This window comes from Arachis duranensis, chromosome 1 (assembly GCF_000817695.3).
Source record: "Arachis duranensis cultivar V14167 chromosome 1, aradu.V14167.gnm2.J7QH, whole genome shotgun sequence".
Lineage (NCBI taxonomy): Eukaryota > Viridiplantae > Streptophyta > Magnoliopsida > Fabales > Fabaceae > Arachis > Arachis duranensis.
Genome location: NC_029772.3, coordinates 35,389,827 through 35,409,560, shown reverse-complemented (window position 1 = coordinate 35,409,560; position 19,734 = coordinate 35,389,827). Strand labels below are relative to the sequence as shown.

The 19,734-nt window shown below is 36.2% G+C and overlaps 2 protein-coding genes across 3 annotated transcripts; one reads left to right on the top strand and one right to left on the bottom strand.

Annotated features, from left to right (window-relative positions):
* Positions 1-5,269: 5,269 nt before the first annotated feature.
* LOC107485297 (nudix hydrolase 14, chloroplastic) lies at positions 5,270-7,176 on the top strand. Of its 2 annotated transcripts, none has more exons than XR_002371309.2 (5): positions 5,270-5,759; positions 5,961-6,046; positions 6,146-6,233; positions 6,303-6,397; positions 6,739-7,176. XR_002371309.2 is itself a non-coding variant. In XM_021136392.2 (5 exons), exons 1-4 carry the CDS (start codon positions 5,604-5,606, stop codon positions 6,305-6,307), a joined length of 342 nt encoding a protein of 113 aa, XP_020992051.1. In that variant the 5' UTR covers positions 5,270-5,603; the 3' UTR covers positions 6,308-6,397; positions 6,739-7,176. The 2 variants fall into 2 exon arrangements, 1 of the variants encoding a protein (XP_020992051.1); XM_021136392.2 differs by having other exon boundaries at positions 5,954-6,046.
* Positions 7,177-18,498: 11,322 nt separating this feature from the next.
* Positions 18,499-19,179, bottom strand: LOC107485399 (uncharacterized). Its single transcript, XM_016105934.1, has one exon. It carries the CDS (start codon positions 19,177-19,179, stop codon positions 18,499-18,501), a length of 681 nt encoding a protein of 226 aa, XP_015961420.1.
* Between the last annotated feature and the right edge of the window lie 555 nt (positions 19,180-19,734).

Sequence of the window (19,734 nt, the reverse complement as noted above, 5' to 3'; positions counted from 1 at the left end):
AGTGGCAACTGCTACAAATTAGAAACTTGAATATAGCGACCGAACAACATAGTTAAAGAAAATGATGGTCAAGCAGTCAGTTGCAATAGAGAATGGAGGCAGTTGGGCAGAGCAGAGCTTGGAGGCGTGAAACAAAGCAAAGTAGATATACAAAGAGGCAGAGATAAAGGCGCGAACACAGCAGAGATAGAAAAAGTAGGAGAATAGCGGAGAAGTGAGAACGGCAGGAAGCAAATGCGTGAGGCAAAGCACAACATAGAGCAAAAGAAAAAGAGAGGGAAAACACCCACACTGGATATGGACCGAACTGTCTCACGACGTTCTGAACTCAGCTCATGTACCGCTTTAATGGGCGAACAGCCCAACCCTTGGAACATACTACAGCCCCAGGTGGTGAAGAGCCGACATCAAGGTGCCAAACCTTCCTGTCGATGTGAATTCTTGGGAAAGATCAGAGTAACTTTTATCCGTTGAGCGACGGCCTTTCCACTCGGCACCGTCGGATCACTAAGGCCGACTTTCGTCCCTGCTCTCGACGGGTGGGTCTTGCAGTCAAGCTCCCTTCTGCCTTTGCACTTGAGGGCCAATCTTCGTCTGACCCAAGGAAACCTTTGCACGCCTCCGTTACCTTTTGGGAGGCCTACGCCCCCATAGAAACTGTCTACCTGAGACTGTCCCTTGGCCCGTAGGTCCTGGCACAAGGTTAGAATTCTAACTCTTCCAGAGTGGCTGGTATCTCATTGATGGCTCGGGCCCCCCTGGAAGGAGGCCTTCTTCGCCCTCCACCTAAGTTGCGCAGGAAAAGCCCAAAGTCAATCCCTGGGAACAGTGAAGCTTCATAGGGTCTTTCTGTCTAGGTGGAGGTAGTTCGCATCTTCACAGACATATTTATTTCACCGAACCTCTCTCCGAGACAGTGCCCAGATCGTTACGCCTTTCGTGCGGGTCAGAACTTACCCGACAAGGAATTTCGCTACCTTAGAACCGTTATAGTTACGGCCGCCGTTTACCGGGGCTTCGGTCGCCGGCTCCCCTGTCATCAGGTCACTAACTTCCTTGACCTTCCGGCACTGGGTAAGCGTGTAGAACAATGCTAGGAGAAGCAGGTGAACAAAAATAGCATGTCAGACAGTAGCACGAGGGTGAATGGCAGACGACAGAAGAACATAGAGAGCATGAGATTTGTGACTAAAGAGACTTAGAAACAGTGTTGAGAGTGAGAGGGGAAAGGAGTGAGTGTTCTGGACAAAAACACTAGTGAAAAAACGCTTTTCTCTCTTTTTTGGGGCTAAATGATGTCATTTTTAGCCAAAACTGGGCAACAATTCAAACTCGTTAACTCGCACCTCGGCTTGCGAGTTTTGGTTGAGTTTAGTTAAGACCGAGTTTGTGTTCGAGTTAACTTGATTCCACTACCTACGAGTTTACAAGTTAACTCACAAGTTTGACAATAATGCTTGGTGTGATCTGACGTAGACTTAATACTCATCATTCTAACACACACACAATTTTGAGTGAATATACCCCTCAAACAGTGGTTGTGCAGTAGATTCTAACAAATCATAAAATCTCTTTGTTTCTGGGTTAGACTCTTCTTCAACTTTTTCGATAACATTAACATTGATTGCATCAAATACCATCTCATTGTATCTCTCTTAGTTACCCTCCAAATTCACCTCTTTTATGTTCACTTCTCTAACCAAGTTCACCCTCCTTGACTGGCCCTCAAACTTATTGGCAATCAGTGCAGACCAATTGATTTTCTTCTCATCTCATCAACTTCTCCGTCTTCAGTTTACACCCAATACCCATTCTTAAACTTGTTACGATAAAAGTGAAGAATTATATTTGAAGCTCTTAACTATTTAGTTAGTTGACTATTATAGCATGGACATCTAGATACTCTTTGAGACTTAAAAGGTTTTATGTTGAATACATATGCAACAAATTAATCAACACCCTTAAAGAACTCAGATTTTAATTCCCCTGTTTACTGTTATCCTTATCATACATTTATAAAATGATGACTCAAAATTATTTTGTCTCAAACAATCTAAAATTCAACCAAGAACACCACTTAAATTATTAATTTAAAAAAAATTGGTAGAATATTAGCTATAATTAGACACATCCATCAAATATAACTTTCAATTTTTACAAACCAAACAAATTCAACAACATATATATAATTCAACAAATGTCTTTAAACAATATTAATCAAAACTTAGTAGAATATTTTCTTAATTCAGAGTACTCCACCAAATTTAAAAATCTAAATTTTCACAAAGTAAATAATTGCAAGCATAAATAAAACAAAGATGCATTCAAACAAATATTAAATTCTAGAATGCATTTCCTTATTATTCCATAATTTTTAGCAAACAAAAATTTCAAGAAAGCACCATTAAACAACATTCTCTCACTTTCATCCTAAAACACTATTATAGAAAAATTAAGTCCAACATAAAATTTAAACAATTTAATATCTTGAGAGATGGAGAACTAATTTGAGTACTACACAAATAAACCCACAAAATTAAATGTAACTGCATGAACAACCCATAATTAAAACTACACCAAAAAAAATCCTAAAAAAAATTTAAGTTAATAACTTCACTAAATTATACAAAGTAACATTAAACCTAGCTAAATAATCCTAATTACCTTAAATCTTATTATAACCCCATAAAATAACACAATCTAAAATAACTAAATTTTTATTAAATGAAAAAAATCATAACTCTAATAACTATGTAAAAATTCAAAACATAAATATACATAAAAATTATTTTAAATTTTGATTGAAATTAACATATTGAAAATAAATAATGCTAATTACCTTAAATTTATTAAAACTCTTAAAATAACATATTCTAAAGTAAATAAAATTTTATCAGATGAAACGAAATATAATTGCAATGTAATTAAAATAAGAGAATACACACACATTTAAAAATAATTTTGATTAATTCCATTAAAGAAATAAATTAATTAAATTTGTAAAAATACATATATAAAAATAACAATGATGCAGTGGTAGTAGTTCAAGCACGGTGATGGTGATGGAACAGGGGTGCGGCGGTAGCGGGTCCGGTGACTAACAAAAGTTAGGATTTTCAATAAATAATATAAAATAAAAAAAATAAAAACTCAATGCTCGTACGCGCGCACACAGAGAGAGAGATACAACATTGACCGAATCTACTCACGATAACACCTATGACGACGAGAAAGGCAATAGCAAATGACGGAGAATGTTAGTGCGAGACGGTGAATGTTGGAACGGGAGAGAGAGAGTGTTTTAAAGAATAGCGACAAGGGGTTCACCAAGAACCTTAAGTATTTAAATTACCATCGGATTTTATTCAGATGGAAAAATCCGATAATAATGCTGGTTTCATCAAATGAAATGGTGCATTCTATAAAAATGGATTATCGTTGCAAATTACTATTGTAAAATCCAATGCTAAAGGTACGCCAATTTAAATATATTACGCGTCATTTGTTACCGTCAGGTTTTTTAGCAAAAATATGAATCTGATGATAACTTTTCACCTAGGGTTACAGTAAGCTAAGCTTCACATTGAATTAACACTACAAGAAAAAAGGCCTATGGCCACGCTTTTTTCTTGCCACGCTTCAAAAGCGTGGCCAAAAGTGGTCGATGGCCACGCTTTTATGAGGGTGGCGATAGATTAGATATTTGGCCACTTTTTTTTTTGCCACGCTTTAAAAGCGTGGCAAAAAGGATCAATGGCCACGCTTTTGTTAAGGTGGCAATTGATTAGAAAAATGGCCACATTTTTTTTCTGCCACGCTTCAAAAGCGTGGCCATAGAGAGAAACAAGGACGTTTTAAAAGCGTGGCGACAGGGTTTCATTATGGCCACGCTTACAAAACGTGGCCATATCCTGGTACTCATTTGATACGCTTTAAAAGCGTGGCCAAAAGGTTTTTTCTGCCACGCTTCGAAAGCGTGACCGTAGAAAGAAATAGGGACGTTTTAAAAGCGTGGCGAGAAGGTCCCAACCCATTGACACTAACCCGGCCCCCAACCCGGTCCCCAACCCATTGACACTAATAACCACTTCTTCTTCATCTTCTTAATCTTCATCTTCGTCTTCATACTCTTCTTCTCTTTCTTGTTCTTCTTCCAATCTTTCTGGATCTCTCTGTTCACCTTCGAGCTCCACCAAACATGGGCGACGGCAAGGTCAATCTCTTTCCCATTTACATGAAACCCTTTTGGCCGTTCCCTAAATACTGAAACACTAGCACATAACCCTAAACACCAGTGACGGCAAAGAATCCCAGCACTCCGAAGAACATCGCTGTCGCTCCCTCTTCCGGCACTCCCACCATCCCTGGTCCCTTCGTCGGCACTCCCTCTCCTCGTTGGTGACTCCCTCTGGCGGTGACTCTGACTGTCCCTCGCAAACCCTCCATCGATGCCCCTCCGACGCTGCTCCCTTCCGTCGCCACTCCCTTCCATCACAATGCCCCCATCGGCGCTCTCTCTTCCGACATTCCCACTATCGCTGCTCGGATCCCACCATAACTCTCTCACCAAACTCTCTTCTCTCTCTCTCTGGAGCAGCATCATTAACACCTTAGTACCTTACGCATCATCCAGTTTAGTTTCCCAGGTTCTATTCCTCAACTTCCACTTCTACATCCAGCAGAGGCTTTTCTTGGTGAGTTCAGCTCCTTTCTAGCTTGTCGTTGCAATTGTTGCTAGGGTTTCTCTATTTTATTTATTATTATTATTATCAATTAATTATTAATACTATGATATTTTGTGACGTGGATTGCATAATGGTGATTGACTTTAGTGGTTTAGTTGTTGTAGATTTGGTAACTTAGGGTATTATTATTGTAAGTGAGTGAGTGTGAAATGCAGAGGGCAACTGGGGACACAAAAAGCATTTGGTCAATTGAGGGTGGAGAAGATGACCAGCTTGAACGAAAGAGGCATGTTCTTGCCAGGTGCTTCTTCCAACAGGTTTCTAAATTTTGCGAATAAAAACCAGCAGATAACATAAATTTTCCTCTCAAATTTATTTAATCTGTTAAAGAAAAAAAAATCTTAATCTTCTCCAACAGAATATCCTAATTTTTGTTACTTAGATTTCTGTTTTCTTTTCTACCATGAATTTTTCCTTGTAATATATAATATATACTAACTATATACAATTTTGAAAATTAACATTGTCTAAGTCTGTTATTCTTAACATGTAACTAACAAATTTGAAATATGATTGATCGGAAACCTTGATGTATATAATATAAACTGAAATTGAATTTTGTGCAGCCATAAGTCCTGATTTCCTATCATCAATATGATGGAATTTTTTTCAGCTAACAATTTTCCTTTTCCTTTAAGTTTGTGAATTCTATCCATCAATGGATACACATAAGAGAAGGAAGAACGTCATGGAAACCAGCATTAACGAATCCAAGGAGCTTTTGACAGCTACTAAAATTAGATATTGGAGGTTTTGTTCAATTAGATGCTAGGTTTTGACAAGTCCCCATGAGATGTAATGGCAAAAGAGAATTGATAGGCACACAGTTTCTTCTTGTTATCATGCTATATAAAAAACATGTCTCAGTTGTGGTGGTTTGGTTTGGTTTTTGTTGTTTTCCATTGTAAGAATGCTATTGATTCCTCTTTATTCAAGAAATGGTTGCATAACTTGCAAAGTGAGATTGGGATTCTAGCTGATGGCACCTTGGCTCTGAGACAAGTTCTAATTCAGGTAATTGCATCATCAGTCTTTAAAAAATGGATATGATTTCTGATAATTAGGCCTTGTTAAGTGGTAATTTAAGTAACTGACTAACCTATTTATGTTCTCAGGCATCCATCATTCCTCTTTTGCTTGTAATTTCTGTGCACTTGCACCTGATGCTGATTTCTTTCTTTATATATAATAAAGTAAACCGTGATTAGGTTCCAGGTATTGTATTTGCAAGAGGACCTGCTGTGACTGTGTTGATACTTTTGGAATCAGATGGTGAAACTTATGCTGTCCTTACTGAACAGGTTCTTAGATGTTGGATCCTTGCAGAGAGAAACTATGTTTTTTTTTTCAAACATTTTAACTAGAGTTCCATATTATGCTTATTATTTTTTATTTATCAGGCAAGGGTTCCTACTGGAAGAATTATTTTGGAATTGCCTGCTGGAATGTTGGATGATGACAAGGGTGATTTCGTTGGCACTACAGTTCGTGAGGCTTCTCTCTCTCTCTCTCTCTCTCTCTCCAATTCTCTTCATGGCTTAGTTGTGCCTCTGACAGGTTGAAGAGGAGACTGGCATAAAGTTCTTGAAGAGATGGTTGATCTCACTGCTTTCTTGGATTCTTCAACAGGATGCAGATTTTTTCCCTCATCGGTATACCTTAAGCATTCTGTATCGACCTTATTGCTTTTGCAAATAAATAATTTTGTCGCTTGAAAAGGAAGCTAATAATGCATCTGCTTTATAGTTGTTCAATAATTTAGTTTGGTATTTTGAGCATAGTTTAGTTTCGTGTTATTGTACTTTTAGATTTGCATTTACCAATCAGTGAGCATTCAATTCAATTTCTGGCTATCTATGGGTCAATCTAACAGTATTTGATAATCCTTGCTTATGGTTCTTTTTTTTTTCTAAATAGAATAAAATAAAATAGTGAGAATTTATTATATTTCTCTCTCTCCAAGGATCTAATTTTTTTGCTAAATGATTAACAGACAGTAGACTATAAGAGACCAACCTATGAAGAAGTTATGAGAACCTCCAAGCCTTACTTCCAAGGGAGTGCAATATCTGCCAAGTGCAAATCGGCGAAATGGTGAACTTTATGGATTCAAAATGTAGTTCAATCCATTTTTTTCACTAATTTTCACTTACTATGAGTTTGGAATACCACTGCCACTATTTGTAAATGGATGCTAGGTAGAAGCTGCTCATTAGGTGCCTACTACTTTTTGTAATAATAAAGATAAATAGATGTGCAAGGTGTTTGGAATTTTTATTCCTATTAGCATAATAATGCTGATGAATTTTTATAGTAGAATGTGAACTTGGTTTAATTTGAAATTATTAATACATGCATAAATTAGATTATTTCTTATAATATTTTTATATATATCGTTTTTGTTGGTTCAATTTGTTCTTGATATTTTGCTACAGGCTAGTATTGGAATGGATTACAGGAACGCTTAATGCATAAAGTGGAGCAGTTTTAGGGTGATTTTGATCTTTTACTAAGTATTTAGGTTGATGATCATCTCTATTAGTGTAATTTGATATATTATGAGCAGTTCTAACTTGTATTGTTTCTGTATTTTTCTTCGGTTTTTCGTTTTGGAATTTGAACTCGAGATTTATTTTGTATTTGAGTATTAGTTTTTTAATGTATAAAACAATTATAGTAAATTATATGTCACTAATTATTGTTTGATTTGTCTTGTAATAAAAATTGCATACTATATTTGTAGGTTTGGTAATAAAAAAGGATTGAAAATTTATATTGCATAGCAATGAAGATCAAGTATGAAAAGATTTTTTTTTAATTTAACAAGGCTTATGCCACGCTTTTAAAGCGTGGCCGTATCTCTTCTTATCGCCACGCTTTAAAGCGTGGCCGTATCTCTCTCTATGGCCACGCTTTTACAGCGTGACCATATCTCTACCTACCGCCACGCTTTAAAAGCGTGGCCGTATTTCCCACCTACAGCCACGCTTTTTCAAGTGGCAGTTTGTAAAAAAGCGTGGCAAACAAAAAGTGTGGCAATAGGCTGCAAAAAGCGTGGCGATAGAGCAACCGCCACCCTTTGATAGGTCACCCTTTCGAAAGCGTGGCGGTAGCTCAAAAAGCGTGGCGAAAAGCTATCGCCACGCTTTTTTCATCGCCACGCTTTTAAAGCGTGGCAAAAGACGTGTTTTCTTGTAGTGTAACTTTTACCTAGTATTGCAATGAACTAACTTTTCAGATTTTATACGCTAAGAATTCGAAAAATACGAGTGAAACGGTGAAACGGTTAAACTCTGTTCGATGAGCTGGACTCTAATCTCAAGAGAAAAATAGTATAATAATATTTTACTATTATTTGGTCAAGCCAAGCACCTCAAAAGTCAACCTTAAAGTAAGTTTAATAATATAATAACCAAATCTGAATTCAACTGGTAAGATTAATGCTGGTATTTTCTGATTAACTTAACTGTATTAGAATACTTTGAAGATACTTAATACTAGAAATAACTATGCACTGTCATATATACTGGTATATATATATACTGATGAAGTAAAAACATATAATCAATAATATCTAGCTTTGGTGATTATCTCCATATTTTATTTTAATCAAGCGCCTCCCCTATCTCTCCTCCTTTATAATGCCACGGCCCTCCCTTAATCTCCACTTTCTACTTCACTTTTCTCCCTCTTTTCCAATGTGAAACCAAGAAACCAAGAGAGAAATTGAAAGCACACACCTCCATTGAAAGAACTTTTAAGCTTGGCTAGCAAAAGGAAGAAAAACTCTCATCAAAATTCTAAAGCGATTAAAATCTTTCTCTTGTCTTCCTTTTCGTCCTCGTACAAATTTCTCCCTCTTTAAAGTTTTGGTCACTTTGTACTTATGGAGAAAACTTCATATTCTTGGTGTTCTTGCTTAGATAATCCTATCTAAAGGTCTCAAGGAGCAAGAAATCATCATTTTCTAGCTTGAAAGGTGAAAAAGATTGATTTTTTTTTCTTAAAGAAGGTTTGGACTAAAGTGCACCAAAAGAAGTAATCATGTTTTGTTCTATTCCTTGTATAAATCTTGTTTTAGGTATCCTAAAGAGTACAAAGCTATTAATCTTAAGCTCAAAGGGTCAATAAAATTCTCTCTTTCTTCATGATCAAATTTGTTCTTAAGGGCTTCTTTGTGTTAAAAATTATTTTAAATGAAGTTTAGGAAAGGAGGTGGTGCTAAAAGCTCCAAGAGAGAGAGAGATTAACAAATTTAGAACTAAGATAAAAGTTAGATTAACCCAAAAGATGTTATTTATGTTTTGATATTTGATTGATGATTTTAGTTGTTGTTTGATGAAATTGAATGTTCGAGTAAAATATTTTTGAAAATTCTTATATATGATTATGGATTTGGAAGTGCACGGTCGAACATATACTAAGAAAAAGCTTATTGATTGAATTTGTTTAAGAACTGTTCTAAAAGAAAAATAAAATAGTGAAATATAAGTAAGAAAAGCTTAAAAAGATATATACGGAGGTTTTAAGATACGCATTAAGATATTTAATGTGAAAAAGAAAAAAAAACTTAAAAGAGAAAGTTAAGAGGGTTAAAAAGGAGGTAAAATCAGCCAAGGGCTTAAAAAAAATGAAAAATATGAAATAAAAAAGTATTAAGAGTAAAAAGATTTTTTTTTTAAATTTAAGACAAAAATATAATTAGAATAAAATTTAGGGATAATATAAGCATTCAATAAAATCTTCGTCGTTAAAATAGTAATTAGGAGGCATAAGGAGTAAAGTGGCTTTTTAATAAAATATTGAGGGCAAAATGATCTTTTGGGTCATTAGAGTAAGATGATAATTTTATAAAAATTCAGCGAAAAAATGATAATTTTATAAAAGTTTAGGGATAAGATAGTAATTTATTAAAGTTCAGGAACAAGATGATAATTTATAAAAATTAGAAACACAGATAATTTTAAGGAAAGATTAGGGATATAATGATAGTTTAGAAAAAAAAATTACACATAAAACGGTAATTTGAACAAAAAAGGATAAAATGGTAATTTAAGTAAAAAGGATAAAATAATAATTTTAACTAAGGACATAGAGGTCTTTTACATAAATGATTTAAGATAAATGTGCGGAACTGAAAAAAGATTAACTGATAGTTGAAAAAGATAAAGATAATTGATAAAAGGATAAACTGAGAACTCAGAAAAGAACAAAGCATAATAAATGAGAACTGGATGACTGTATGCCTAACAAGATTGAAAATTTTTGTTCCGCTTGTCCAATGCTGACTGTACTTAGGGATGTCTATAGACTAATATACTGTTTTTCAGATGTACGCATATTTATACCGCAAATTGAATGTCAACTTATATGGCTTGGACCATATGACATAGCGTAAACTAAATTTCAATTGATGTGGCTTAGACTATTCGACATATGCGATTGATGTATTTGGGAAGCCGTATTTGAGACTTGTACTCAAATAATATCTGGTTGCGAGTAGTTAACCGGCCTATGAAGTCATGACCTTCATAGAAATAAACATGCATCATATTTGTTTGTAGCATATATATATTTTCTGTTTTCTTTATAACATGTGTGTTTGAATGTGATTGTTACATTTAATGCTTGGGTGTTGTGAAAGAAAAATGAATAACTAAAGGTTATAAAAGATAAATATTTGACTAAATGTTAATAACACAACATTTCAAACTAACTCTAAATCCTTACCCTTTTGTGACACCCTACTAGAAATCTTATATTCACACCCCTCTTTTTCCTTTCTCGCAGATGGAGACGGGAAAGGGGTCATATTTTATGAGATGTTAGAGCTATTCACATACAAGGACACAAATTTAAAAAACATCTTTATTTGGGGAGAGCTTCATATGCATATGCACATTCTGTAGGACAGACCCTTTCTCCACTCCTTATTTAGTCCAGACTTATGCCATATGATTTTTCTATATTAGCATTACATGTAGGTGATCCATAACACCCTTTTTCTCTTGAATCGCTAAATTAGGTGGCACATGAGCCTAATTTCAATGGTGATTACCATCTTGAGTATGGGGAGTACCACCCTAAGCCACCACCTGCCATAAACATTCCACACGTACATAAGCCCCCTTTATATCTAACCGATCAATTGATAGTTCAGTTCGGACCGATAGGAGAAGAATTTGCACCCGTTTATGGTAACAACATTATATTTGTCGATGATAATGATATCAACTCATCGAAGAAGGAAGATCCCAAGGAGGATTCAGACTGGGAGGCACAACAAGCAGCAAGGGGAGGACTAGATCCCAATGTAGACATGGAGATAGGAGTTAGAGTCTAGGGGATTTACCCAATGATAAGGTGTGATCCCGCTTTAAAGGTGAAGTCGGCATTTCCTATTTTGTATTTTGAGGACGTTAAGCTCGGCTCAAATTTTTTGAGGATCTAGTGTCTTCCCCTAATTTTTTGTAGTTTTAAAGAGGTTAGGTATACATAGAGGTTAGACTAACCTAGGTTCCAGGTTAGGAGCTTATTGTATGGGCTAGTACCTAAGATGTCGCACTACATATATTGACATAACTATTATGTAATTGCTACTAGAGATACTGTATATGTGGGTCAACAGACTAACATAAATGATGGATGTACACTTGATTTACGTCTGAGGCCTACGCTATTGTTTTGTGAATTATGTTTATTTTTTCTATTATTTAATTTTTTTGTGTATGATTGTTATTTTTTGTATGTGTTAAGAAAAAAAAAATATTTTACCCTGAAAATACGTTCACGTTTCTGATGATGATTCAGACTCATATGTATTATTAATAAAGAGTTAGCGTTTATAGGAGAATAGATTGGTAGCATCTTACTTTGTAGCATAACATACTAGGAGTTGGGTTGTTACAATGTGATATTAAAATAATTTGTTCTAAAGTAGAATTTGGGGATTGAACTGAATCATGCTCTATTGTATATTCTGCTTGTATGTTTCATGTTGATAGGATATCTTTGTGATATTGGTTGCATGATTGTCTGTGAACATTCATTTTGAAAATATTTGTGATTAAGATATTAAGACAGATCATCTCAATGTTAATTGTTTGATGTGAATAAGACATTGATGGTTGAGAGGAGGTGAAGTACTTGGGGAGAAACTCCTAATAAAGACCTAGTACAAAATATGGATGTGTTTATCGCTATGATAATCACTATGGCTGAGGCATTGCATGAAACGGTAGCGGTTGTTGCTACCAGAATAATTCCAATAATATTATTAGCTTTTCTATTTATACTATTTTTCTTAATCTCTTGTTAGTTTTAGTTAATTATTTTAAAAGACATGATAATTTTTATAATTGTATCGACTTTATTTTATTTAGTATATATTCTTACCTTTTTTTTTGGATTTTCTAGACTTTGTTATGAATATATCTAAAATATAAATATTATATCTTGAAAATAAAATTTTTAAAATATTTATAAATGTGAGACAACCCTTTCTAAAACAAAGCATCGGCAGGTATGGTGGAGATCATACACAAATCGTTCATGAGCCAGAAGGAATGGTTTAGTTTAGATATTGATTGTTGTTGTTGGCAATGCCAGAAACAATAATAGTTTAAGTTGTTTTATTATTTGTATTTAATTTTTTGTTGTCCACGTTAAACTCACTTGTTTAAAAAAAAGTGAGACAGATCTTATTTTATTAGTTAGCTTTTCGCTTACTCAATTCCAATTCTAACATAATATCAGAACCTATTTAATGATATTAAATTATGTATTTGTCTACAAATATTCAAGTTTCGGACAATCATTCCTGAATGTATGTGAATGGGTTATATTTATGTCTTACATCTATTAAAAATAAAATTGTTAGAATTTATAAATGTAAAGCATCCAATTTATTACTTTATATGAACTAGTTTTTTTAAGTTGAGTTAGAGTCATTCAATCTCAATTCTAATATTAAATTCTTAAAATTATATCATTTTAAAATTATTATTTTACACTACATAGTATTAAATTATAAATGAAGGAAACGACGGAAGTGATTAATATAATATAAGGTAATTTTCCTTAATGATTGGCAAGTGGCTTAGTTTAACAAAGAGATCAGTCCGTGGGTATTATTATAGTTTATGAATACCAATAACTAGGTAAAAGCTGTAATAATTGAACTTGTAAGGTCTAACTGTCTCATACTTATTGAGCATTTTCACGAGCAAAAGAAGAATATACCATTTCATATTTACACAATTGGTGCTGTTTTAAGTCTATACGCCAAGGAAATACATTGTATATAACTATATATTTGTTTGTATTATGATAGAATTGAGCTGAACTTAGTTGAGTCTGCTAAATTCTTGTTCGGTTAACAAAAAATGGATACAACTCAAATAAAGCTTGCCTCATTAAGAATCATGTATAACTTTAAAGCTTAAAGTTAAGTCGCTAAAAAGCCACAAATTAGATCAAATAACGTAAGTATACTTTATATAACTATTTATATAGAGTAAATTATCAAAATAGTAACCAAAAGTTAGTATCGCTCACAAAATAAATTTCAAAAAATATTAATAACAAATAAGTTATTGAAAGAGTTAAAATTACGATAAAAAATTAAATATTAAATACATATTCTAAAAAATAATTTTAGAGGTCAAATTTTGATTCAAAAATTTTTAAACATTATTAGAAAAATAAGATATTTTTATCTTTAAAATTTAGTAATTTTTTATCAAGTGAATTTTTTTTAAAAAAATTTATCGGGAATGACTATATCTTTTTGAAAAATAAAAAAATCTAAAGATTAAATTTTATTCCAAATTTTTTTGTGTACTTTCTAAATATTTATTTAAATATTATCACAAAAATTTAGATCTAATTAACAGAAGTTTTTTTATTATTTACAAAAAATATACTATTTATTGATTTTTTTAATCGTATTTTCAAATTATTTAGAAACTATTTTATCGATAACATCTTTTAAAGATATTTTGGTCAACAACTAAATATTTTAAGTACTGATTTAGTAACAAACTGGGGCGCAAAAATAAAACTCGCACAATTGAATCGGCAAGTGCACCGGATCGTCCAAGTAATATCTCAGATGAGTGAGAATGAAGCTCTATGATTCTAGCCTTGGAGCCACAGGAACCTCCATTACCCCTGAATAACGAGATTTTATGTCACATATCCCAATTAGCCCAAGTAACTTGTTGGAACCTGTGATGTACTCTCAAGCTATAGCTTAATACTATTCGGGTCAGGACTCGTAAAGAACTCATGTAGAATAAGGGGTCATACTGTCATTCCACCCCAGATTCATAAAGATAAAGAATGAAAATACACCATAGAATGGAATCAAACATATATTAAAGTAGAAAAGTAATAATATTAATTCATAGGAATGAGCAGAGCTCCTATCCTTAACCTAGGAGGTTTAGCCACTCATACTTTACAGAAAAGATCAGTTCTAAGAAGCTGAAGATCAAAAAGTCCCTAACAGAGGTGATCTTCCTTCTATTTATACTAATAATTAGACCTAAAAAGAAATTAATAATAATTAGAAATTGCAAAAATGAAATAGTCTAAGCTAAAGGTGCGAAAATCCACTTGTGGGCCCACTTGGTGAGTGTTTGGGTTGAGCTTGGCGTCCAACTTGGAGGAGTAGGCATTGAACGCCCACTAGGGGGTGTCCATGCTGCCTTGATGCTCCCTTGATGGCATTGAACGCCAGTCTTGGGCGTTCAACGCTGGCCTTGGTCCTTTTGGAGCGTTGAACGCCAGAAAGGGGGAACACCCAGTTTGGGCAGTCATTTTCAAAGAAAGGTATAGACTATTATATATTGCTGGAGATCTGAAAGTTAGCTTTCCAACTCTATTGAGAGCGCATCGATTGGACCTCTGTAACTCTCGAAATGCTCGTTTGAATGCACGGAGGTTGGGATCGAACAACATCTATCTTTTCTGTGCCTCTGAATCAGACTTTACAAAAACTTGCCAAAACTTGCCAAATTCACCCAAAAATCACCTAAAATCATAGAAAACCACAAAAACTCAAAGTAGTATCCAAAAAGTGATTTTTGCACTAAAACTTACTAAAATATAATAAAACTTAACAAAATATACTAAAAACAATGAGAAAATAGTGCCAAAAGTGTATAAAATATCCGCTCATCAGAACACTAAACTTAAATTGTTGCTTGTCCTCAAGCAACCAAAAATAAAGCAGGACTAAAGAGAAGAGAAAGATACAATAAGTCTAAGAGTTATCAATGAAGCTCAGTTCCAAATAATTGAATGGGGCTATCAGCTCTTTACTTTTGAACAGTTTTGCCATCTCACTTTCCCTTGAAGATCAAAAGTATTGGCATCCCTTGGAACTGAAATCCGGATGATATTATTGGTTCTCTTCTTTTAGTTCTTCTTGATTCTTGAACGCAACTTTTTCTTTTGGTGCTTTGCACCTTTTGAGCCTAGCCGTGACTCTAAGCGTTTTGTTTTCCCATATTACCACCTACATAAACGCCACAAGCACTTAACTGGGGGAACCCTTTGGATTCGAATTTAGATTTTCTTAAATTCCCAGACAGTGGTTCTCAGAGTTCTTAAGCATACTCTTTTGTTTTTGGATCATGACTTTAACTACTCAATTTTAAGCTTTTTGCTTAACACCTTCACACCACAGGAATTTAGTTAGGGATTGCAACTCAATTGAGTTTTTTAGGCCAATTTTCGACCCTCCTAACCATTGATGCTCAAAGCCTTGGATCATTGCTCTTTTTTTTCCTTTGAGGTTTTTATTTTTCTTTTTTTCTTTTATTTTTCTTTTTTCTTTTAGTTACTTTTTCTTGCTTCAAGAATCAATATTTTTTATTTTTTAAAGAATAAATAATATTTCTCTAAATTCACTGTTCTTCAGGAGCCAACATACTTAACTTCAATATCAATTATGCACTGTTAATTCAGACATTCAGAAGATAAATGTAGGGCCACCACATCAAAATAATTGAAATAACTTATGATATAACTCAAAAATTATGTATCTCATTATTCCTTTTCGATTAAATTTCTCTTTTAAGCATGGTGAGGGATACATTGGATATCTTATAACCAAAACAAAACAAGAGAATAAAACTAGAAAAGAATAAAAGACTAGATATGATCATGCACTATAATATAAAACAGACAATGAATTAAAGTACAATGAAAACAAAAACAAATAAAGATATAAAGGGACTCAACAACCTCAGTGATGGCGGCTGCTGCTCCCTCTGGAGAACCCAATGGAGCGTTTTATCTCCTCTATGTCTCGCCCCTGTCTCTGCTGTTCCTCCCTCATGATCTTCTGACCTTCTCTTATCTCATGGAGGACAACAGCTTGATCTTGGTGCTCAATCCTCAGTTGATCCACAGAAGAGGTCAGCTCCCGTAAAGATGTGTTCAATTGATCCCAATAGTTATGGGGAGGAAAGTGCATTCCCTGAGGCATTTCCGGGATCTCAGGTGCAACTGGTTAAGCTGGCTCTTGCTGTGGTCTGTGCGCCTGCTCTCTCACATGCTCCATCTTCCTTTTTGTGATGGGCTTGTCCATCTCTATGAGGGTATCTCCAGCTATGCCAATTCCAGTTGAATTGCATATGCAATATATGAGGTATGGGAATGCTAACCTCGCTTAGGTGGAGGTCTTTTCAGCCACCTTGTACAATTCTTGAGGTATCATCTCATGTACTTCCACCTCATTCCCAAGCATAATACAATGAATCATTATTGCTCGGTTAATGGTAACCTCAGATCGGTTAATAGTGGGGATGATAGAGCGTTGGATAAACTCCAACCATCCTCGGGCTACAGGCTTAAGGTTAAGCCTACCAAGTTGGTAGGGCTTGCCTTATGCGTCCCTCTTCCACTGTGCTGCTTCCACACAAATGTCCGCAAGGACTTGATCCAGTCTTTGGTCAGAGTTGACCCTTCTAGTGTAGGAGTGTGGGTTTCCTAGCATCTAAGGCAATTGGAGCACCACTCTCACACTTTCCGGGCTAAAGTCTAAGAGTTGCTCTCTCACCATTGTGCACCAGTTTTTAGGCATTGGGTTCACGCTCGTGGCATTTTTTTTGGTGACCCAAGTATTGGCAAAAAATTCTTGCACCATTAGTGTTCCGACCTCTGAAACAGGATTGGTTAAAATTTTCTAATTCCTTTTCCAGATTTCTTGTTAGATTTCCGGATACTCCCCCTATTTGAGCTTGAAGGGGACCTCGAAAATCACCTTTTTGTGCCTTACCACATTATAGAAGTGATCGTGGTGCACCTTGGTGAGGAATCTCCATGATTCCCAAGGTTCGAAAGTGGAAGCGGGAGCCTTTCCATTTCTCTTCCCTAAAGCTTTGCGGACCTTTGGTACCATAGAAGAGGGTAGAAGTAAAAAGGCAATGCTTTTGTAACACCAAACTTAATATGGTTGCTCGTCGTTGAGCAACTATGAACAAAAGAAAAGGGAAATAGTATAAGAAGAAAGAAGAATTATAAAGGAGAGGGAGATGAATGCTTCGACCAGGTGGGGGAATGGAAGAAGGAGAAGAGTGTGTAAAATGGGGGAATTGGATGGAAAAGGTTTGAATTTGAAGTGGGTGGGGTTGGTGGGAATTGAATGATGAATTTATGATGGGTTTGGGAAGAGGAAAAGGTGATGGTGTAAGGGGAAGAGGGAAAGTAGGGTGTGGGTTTCAAAGTTTGAAAAAAGTAGAAGAGAGAGGAAAAGGTGTAGTAGGTGAGGTAGATGAAGATTCTGTGGGATCCACTGGCTGAGAAGGCTTCCAAGCTCGAGCCTGCCCCAGCCTGGGCGTTCAGCGCCAGGTTTGGGCGTTGAACGCCCACATGAGACTAAAATGGTTGCCCTGGCTGCTCCATAGGGGAAGTTGAACGCCCACTATGCTCCATTACTGGCGTTCAACGGCAATGCATGCTCCCTGTTGGGCGTTGGACGCCCAGAATGCACCTGTTCTGGCGTTCAACACTGGGATTATTCCTTGGCGGGCGTTGGACGCCCATAGGAGACCAAGGGTTAGTTCTTCTCAGCCCTTGTGTGGGCGTTGGACACCCAGCTATCTCCTTGTCTGACATTCAAGGCCAACAAGGGACTCTCCCCAGGGTGTTATATTTTTAGTTCTGAATGTCTCTGTCACTGTTCTAAGTACTGCACATGATCACTAACATTAAAAATCAAAGGAAAAACTACACTATAGAACTTAAAATATATGAAAAGGAATTTAAAATACTATGCTTAAGGGTTGGATTGCCTCCCAACAAGCGCTTCTTTACTATTATCAGCTTGACGGACAGCTCCATTACGGAGATAGGTAGGGGCTCAGATTTTCACCCCTTATAGTGAACTTTTTCCTGTGTACTCATGAATGAGCTCCACATGCTCTAAAGACAGGATCTGGTTTACAGTATGTGGAATGACTGGGCTCTTAGTGAAGACAACTCTTATGCCAAGTGAGAGGCCTCTAGTGGGGATCTTCTTGTCCCTCCAGCCTTTAGGTACCTTCTTTTTAGTACCTTCCTTCCCAGTGCTTGATGATGGTTGCCCAACACCAAACTTAGAATTGGTGTTTGAGGGCTCTATATAGCTCTATACTGAGAGAGAAGGTTGGAACACTAAGTGTTGCACCATATATGGCACCTCCTTTGTCAAAGGAAGATTGAGGGTTAGGGATCTTAAACAAGATATGATCTTCCCACTAACTCAGGACTGGCTCTTTTTTTTCACATCTATCAAGGCCTTTGTAGTGGCAAGAAAAGGCCTTCCTAGGATGATGGAGTTGTCTCTGTCTTCCCCAGTATCTAGGATCACAAAATCAGCAGGGAGGTAAAGGTCTTCAACCTTTACCAGGAGGTCTTCCACCATGCCATGTGCCCTTTTCAGGGACTTGTCTGCCATCTCCAATGAGATCTTGGCAGGCTGCACCTCTTGAATTCCTAGCCTCTTCATCACAGAGAGAGGCATGAGGTTGATACTTGAGCGAAGGTCACATAGTGCCTTCCCAAAGGTTATGGTCCCTATAGTGCAGGAAATTAGGAGGCTTCCGGGATCAGGCAGCTTCTGAGGGAGCTTCTTTTGGACTAAGGCACGGCACCCCTTGGTCAGTACCACAATCTCATCTCCCTTTGAGGCCTTCAAACACGCCAGGGAAGGTGGGTCCTTCTCCAATCCCTCTGCATGAGAGGAGTTGACATTCAGCTTCCTGAAGATTACCAGAAACCGACCAATTTGCTCCACCTTAGGTTCTTCTTGCTCGTCTGAAGATGGATATTCCTCAGGCTCCTCTATGTGTGTGGGGGCGTGCATGATGATGTCCCCAATCTCTTCATGAGCTCTGATTTCCTTGAGCTCCTCAATAGCAGGCTCCTCCTTGGGTTCGGTCATCACCTCCACAGTGAGGGCCTTGCACTCTTCCCTTGAATTTACTTCTGTGTTACTGGAAAGAGTATTGGAAGGGATCTCTGGGATTTTCTTGCTTAGCTGTCCCACCTATATCTCCAAATTCCTGATGGATGACCTAGTTGCTGCCATGAAACTATGCGTGGTTTTGGAGAGGTTAGAAACAATGGTGGCCAGGTCAGAGAGACTCTGTGTGAGAGTCTCCATCTGTTGCTGAGAGGGTTGGAACAGTCTATTATTGAACCTGTTTTGGTTTGTTCCACCCTGATTGTTATTGAAGCCTTGTTGAGGCTTCTGTTGATCTCTCCACCCAATATTAGGGTGATTCCTCCATCCCTGATTGAAAGTATTTGAATAGGGATTGTTGTTGGAGTTTCTGGAGGAGATTCCCATGTAGTTTACTTCCTCCATGGTGGTCCAAGTGTTATCACCAGTGTCTAGTTCATACACTGTTTCTGGATAGTTGGCATATGAGCTCTACGTCCCACTCAAGTGCTGAGAGTTCATGTTAATCTGTTGGGACATGAGTTTGTTCTGAGC